The sequence below is a fragment of the Lactuca serriola genome, chromosome 2, assembly GCF_051521515.1.
Source record: "Lactuca serriola cultivar US96UC23 chromosome 2, Lser_US96UC23_V15, whole genome shotgun sequence".
Classification (NCBI taxonomy): domain Eukaryota; kingdom Viridiplantae; phylum Streptophyta; class Magnoliopsida; order Asterales; family Asteraceae; genus Lactuca; species Lactuca serriola.
In genome coordinates, this window is record NC_136409.1 from 207,032,440 (window position 1) to 207,038,751 (window position 6,312).

Consider the following 6,312-nt stretch of genomic DNA (forward strand, 5'->3'; position numbering starts at 1 on the left):
TGGAAGACTAAAAATATCATATTCTTTGTAAATTTTCGCTCACACAATATTTCTGTTACTAAAATATTTTCTTTGTTAAAAACTAATCATAAATTTCTATGAACTAAAATATATGTGATTATGTCCAATTTTCCTTTAATGTAAGACTTGTATTTATTAATATATTTTAATTTTCTATAATTTTCGTCGATGCCTTACGTATTTATTATATTATTTTCTATATAATTTTCCCTGGGCCTGGACCATACCAACAAGGCAACAACCCAGCGTTTAGTAGCCAACTAAGGGCCTCACACACTCACTGGTGGGCTACCAACTTCGGAGCCCTTCTAGATTATTAGCCCAAATGTTACATCTTTATTTTTTAAATTAATTTTCTAACTATTCTAATAAAAATATAAACACCATGATTAAACATTCATTATAAAAAGTAAAGCGATTCGTTATTGTAATAATTTACTCACATTGTTTTTAATATTTTAGTTTTGAACATGTAATATGACAAGAAAACCGAGTGTGCAATTTTAGAAAATAAAACTACATGAATTCACATTGTTTTTAGTGTTTTAGTTTTGAATATGTAATGGTTTGTGATAAATACAATTTCACTAATTTCATGATTTTATCATCATTATATATGAGGGATAGGAAAGTAGGAATCAGATGCAAGGTGTATATGTTATTTTTAATCTTATTTAAAATCAAAACTTCACCTGAAATAAATAAAAGAAAAAGTAAAAAACAACTAAAATACATTATCTTTTACGCAATTTATTTTTTATTTACAAAAATACTGTGTTTTGGGCGTTGACTCTGTGCAACTGCTCTTTTTAACAATGCAAGACACAACAGCCGTTCATGGCTTCAAACTTCAAAGAACCCCTGAAAGCATAAACATCATTTCTACACCCAATTCCATTCTCATGCCCTTCACTTGCTCATAAACTATTAACCCCTATACCAAAAAAAAACATAATTTGAATCGAAAAGATCCAATCACGATGAACAACATGAAGCAGTTACATAAACAATCAAATGCAAATCAAAGGAGAGATGAAGAAATGCCGACTGGTCAAACCCCACCTTACTCACCTAAATCCCTCAAACACCCTTCATCCACCCACCGATATCTCCCAAGATCCATCAATTACATCATCAAAGAACAGCGTCTCCTCTTCACCCTAATCGGAATCTTGATCGGTTCCGCCTTCGTCATCCTCAAACCATCGTTTACCACCATCAGCATAGCCGATACTGGCAGAGGATATCAAATCCCGTCAATGCCCAGATCCACTGGGATCTCCAACCAAGACACCGTTAGCCACTACTACCGTCCTGTTAATAAGGGAGTAGGACGGGTTCCGGTGGCTATTGGGCAGAAGAGGAGGCGGGTTGTGGTGACTGGCGGATCTGGTTTTGTGGGTAGTCATTTAGTTGATAAGTTGATTGCAAGAGGAGATGATGTGATTGTCATTGATAATTTCTTTACTGGTAGAAAAGAGAATGTTGCGCATCATTTTGGGAACCCTAGATTTGAGTTAATTAGGCATGATGTGGTTGAACCTATCTTACTGGAGGTGGATCAAATCTATCATTTAGCTTGTCCTGCTTCCCCAGTCCATTACAAGTACAATCCTGTCAAGACCATCATATCCTTTTTTAGCTCTTTCTTCCTCTGTTTACTGTAATCGAAATCAAAATTTTCCTGCATTGACATATATGATCTCCTGTTTAGTAATGTTTTGATATATAAATGCTAAAGTTGATGAATTTGAAGATCCTTGACTAGTGTGATTACAAGACCAATGTGATGGGCACTCTAAACATGCTGGGACTTGCCAAAAGAATTGGGGCAAGATTTTTGCTTACAAGCACCAGTGAAGTTTATGGAGACCCCCTTGAGCATCCTCAAAAGGAAACATATTGGGGGCATGTGAATCCAATAGGTGGACTTTAAACCTGAAATTTGTCTGAATTTACTTTGTTTTGTACAACTTTATCTTTTTGTGTTTCTGTTTTCTGTAGTGATATTTGTAATGATTCAGTTTTTTTATATCGTCAGGTGTTAGAAGCTGCTATGATGAAGGGAAAAGGACAGCTGAAACCTTGACGATGGATTATCATCGAGGTGATGATGTTGAGGTGATTCATTACATACTGTTACTATTCTTTTAGTTGTCATTTTCATTAAATTGTGGGAAGAAATCTCTTAAATTAGATACAAGGAGTCAAGGGCCATAAATTAAATAGATAATGATACCTTTGAGAACACACATACACAGACACATATGTATATTAAATGGTGAACAAACTTAATGCCATTTGAATTCACAACATAAGGGTCATAGAGATTCACTAATGCTATTGGGCTAAAAATCATGAGAATGTATTTGATTGTAGGACTCTTGCAACACTCCTTGTTAAGTTGGAGCATATATATTTGTGTATACCTAACTTGTCAGATATATAATTAGGGTCTGTTTTGAAACACCCCTCGTATTGGCTAACATTTTAGTGCTTAAGAAGCATTAGATGGAATCATTTCCAAAACCGAAACCATGCAATGCAAATGCATCCAAAATCTCAACCCAAGTTCTTTACTTTTAATCAAAGTCATTTTCTTACTAAAGTCAAATAAGCTCACATCTAGCTTGTTAAAAGGGTAAGTGTTTGTATTTTCAAATAAGCCCATACCAAGCTTAAAATAATCCCACATCTAGCTTAATAAGAGGGAAAGTGTTCTTATTGTCAAATAAGCTCATATCTAGTTTACAATAAGCGTATCTCCAGCTTATAAAGAGAGATATTGTTCTCATTGAGTCATTGTCAAATAAGCTTATATCTAGCTTACAATAAGCTCACATCTAGCTTATAAAGAAGGAAAGTGTTCCCATTTGTCAGTAAGCCAATATCTAGCTTTAAAAAGGTAAAGTGTTCTCAAGTGTCAATATTCGGACATCATATAATTCTCATCCCAATTGTAAGTGATATGTTCACATAAAGATGCTTCGTCATGTTTTAAATAAACTTTGTGCATGCAACAAAGTACGTATAATAGCCGCGTAGCAATCAAGTATGCGTAAATATAACTTTAAATAAAAACATATATCAAATTGAGTTGTAAGGACATGTACTCTGGGTATTTACTCATCTTTGCACTTATAGGCATTTCATTTGTCTTTTAGAGTTGAACAAATCACTTAGTAGCCACTTTTACTTAGACGATACATAGCTCCACTTCAAATAATGATTGGATAGTCAAAGATCACCCAATGAACAACTACAAAAAATATTCTTAGGTTGATAATACTAATCAATCTTAAGTGATTCATAAGTATCCTCACCATATCTAACTTATACTAACTCTTAAACATGCATTACTTATCCCTATGGAATTAATAGAAGTGAGCGGATGACTTCCCGATGCCCTAGGATCAAATTATAAAGCCTTTTAGGCTTTGAAACAAGAGGGTACATGATAACTTACTAAACTAAATGAATCCATGGGTGTTTTATCAATTTTATGCTTAAATTTCCATTTATACCTCTAAAGCTCATATTCAAACAATGGGATGGATTCAGTTAGTTTTCAAACATGATCCAAGCTTCATTGATGATTTTAAACCATTACATATAAATCTAACTGATGATCTAGACTTGTTTGATAATAAAAATTGAAGTTCCAATGGGTTTGAAACGAATTCAAAGCATTACATAAGCTAAAACTCCATAAGGCTTGAGAAATTCCTTTTTCACTTGATTAAAGGTTTTCATCATCATGATTTGAACAATGTAGCCTTGATCCTACTTCTAAACCCCATCATTAACCTATTTCATTGTTGGAAATTGAAATCCTTAAGCTCTAGTGAAGGTTTCATGGAGTTAGGCTTCTAAAACCTCCATTAAAACATGACGTACAACTCAAAATTCATTTCACCATAATTTGAGTTGAACGCTTCATACATTGATTGAACTCTTAACTTAAATTTGAAGTTCAAACTATGATTTCAAACCAAATCATCACTCAAAATCAAAATTTTAATGGTTAGACACTTGATCGTCATCATTTAGGGTTTCAATAAACCCCCACATCACTCATAGAGTTGGAAACGAGCAATTATCAAAGGAAACGATAACCTAATGATGGAATAAGAGTTAGAAACTTATTCTAACAACAATTTCACCATGGAATTTCGGATTCATGAAACCCTAGGTTTCAGATGAGGAAAATAAACTTGACAACTTAAGCTTCTCATTTTGGGCGTCTCAAATATTTCTCCATTGTTACCTTAAAATATTCTCTCTGTGTTTGAAACTTTGACATGTGACAACTTTGATTTACACTGCAGGTCAGGATTGCACGTATTTTTAACACATATGGTCCTAGAATGTGTCTCGATGATGGCCGTGTTGTTAGCAACTTTGTAGCACAGGTCAAACCTAATCATCTTTTTTTTTTTTTTTTTTTTTTTTTAATTTATTGTAATCATTTAATAAATAATAAAGTATCACTTATCGTTTATTACAAGTCCTCATTAGTAAAAAAAAAAAATCCTTGGCTAAATAGCTCTGTTTTGTAGGCCATTCGCAAGCAACCAATGACAGTTTATGGCGATGGAAAACAAACACGTAGTTTTCAATACGTCTCTGACTTGGTATCCTACATTTCATTTTCATATGAATATATAATAATGCGTCAATAATATTTTGTATTTTCTTGTGAAATACTATAATTTACAAGTTTGGCTTGATGTTAGGTTGATGGGCTCATGGCATTAATGGAAGGTGAACACATTGGGCCTTTTAACTTAGGGAATCCAGGAGAATTCACTATGTTAGAGCTTGCTCAGGTTTGTTTCTCAATCACTTTCTTTTTTTCTTTTTGAAATAATATAATTGTAAAAATGAAACTTTTGTGTTTTAGGTGGTGAAAGAAACTATCGATCCGAGTGCTACAATTGAATTTAAAGAGAACACTGCTGATGATCCTCAAAAAAGGAAACCAGATATCAGCAAGGCTAAAAATTTCCTAAATTGGGAACCAAAGATAACACTTCGGGAAGGTCTGCCACGAATGGCAGCTGATTTTAGAAACCGAATCTTGAATGAGGACGAGGGCAAAGGCGTAAAATAAAAAATTAGATATATCATAAGATTAAATACAAATATGTTCCCATATCTATATTTGTTTATATCTTAACATCTTTTTCATATGTTCTTTTGTCTTCTTTCATTTGTAGAGAGATTTTCTCGACTCAAATCCCTTATGTTAGATGTGTTATCTGTAAAGGATTTTTATTATTTGAAAAGGTATGCAATAATTTACTTAAAAACTTGTTCTATCTTCTATTGGAGTATTTGAAATGTATGATTAGAGTTCATAAAAGAGATAGAAGAGAACATGGTGATTATGTTACGTAAGTGGTTGGCATCTGATTCAAAGATGATTGCGGCTTGTGGAAAGTGGCTTATTCCTTTGGAATATAAATAAGAATACAATTCCCAATAATCATTCAGATTCCATTTCTATTCTTTGCCTTTATTCTTCTTTTCCAAATGCCTTCTACTTTCTTTTTGACAAAAGGAGTATTCATAATTCATTCAATAATGGAATGCATTTCTTGTTTCTCTACTAGTTTAAAATAATGGTGACAAATATCGGACTTGTTTGTTTTACCCCCTTTTTTGTTATCTTGCATATATGATTCTAATCAACAAAATATTAAGTGTAATTACTTGTGTACAACTTGGATAGTTATAATCTTTTTAAAATATGAAGATAAAATGACGAAAATGACCTTTAATTTTTCTTGCTTGAAATTGAAGACAGACAGGTCACGACTCACGAGGAGAGATGGTCAGCTCTGGCAGTCTCCTCATGGGGGTCACTGTAACCAATCAGTGTACTTAAGTGAAGTACAAGTGTTGATGCATATGGTACAACTTCCACTGCCAACATCATGTGATGTACAAATTGTAGAGAATGCCCTTATGACCACATCTTTTGTCATCCATCTCAATAAGCTCATCCCCAATAGATATACTTCACCTACCTAATTCATTATAAATAGCTCTTCTAACTAAATATGGACAATCACTCACCTAACTTACTACACACACTAATTTGTCAATGTACAACTTTTATTGCATTGGACACAACTTCTTATATCATGAATGTTATAAAGTTTACAGTTATCACTTCTTTTTGGCATTTCTGGCAATGGAATCTTTTTCTGATTTAAAACAATGGTAAGTTTTATACGTCAAGTGTAAAAAACATCTAGAAATAGATCACGTATATTTGTTGTATTT

At 33.1% G+C, this 6,312-nt stretch overlaps 1 protein-coding gene across 1 annotated transcript; it reads left to right on the forward strand.

The window, feature by feature from the left end:
• Nucleotides 1-858: 858 nt before the first annotated feature.
• LOC145088270 (UDP-glucuronic acid decarboxylase 1-like) lies at nucleotides 859-5,309 on the forward strand. The gene is made up of 7 exons (XM_079026531.1): nucleotides 859-1,649; nucleotides 1,799-1,946; nucleotides 2,063-2,142; nucleotides 4,350-4,433; nucleotides 4,581-4,655; nucleotides 4,758-4,850; nucleotides 4,925-5,309. The coding sequence occupies exons 1-7, from the start codon at nucleotides 1,002-1,004 to the stop codon at nucleotides 5,132-5,134; spliced, it is 1,338 nt and encodes a 445-aa protein (XP_078882657.1). The 5' UTR covers nucleotides 859-1,001; the 3' UTR covers nucleotides 5,135-5,309.
• Nucleotides 5,310-6,312: the final 1,003 nt, after the last annotated feature.

Bases quoted from the DNA above. Each gene is read 5' to 3' on its own strand.
- LOC145088270 (XM_079026531.1), top strand. From the start codon at position 1,002: ATGAACAACATGAAGCAGTTACATAAACAATCAAATGCAAATCAAAGG. The intron at 1,947-2,062 runs GTGGACTTTAAA...TTATATCGTCAG, and splicing joins GGGGCATGTGAATCCAATAG to GTGTTAGAAGCTGCTATGAT. The intron at 4,851-4,924 runs GTTTGTTTCTCA...TTTGTGTTTTAG, and splicing joins CTATGTTAGAGCTTGCTCAG to GTGGTGAAAGAAACTATCGA.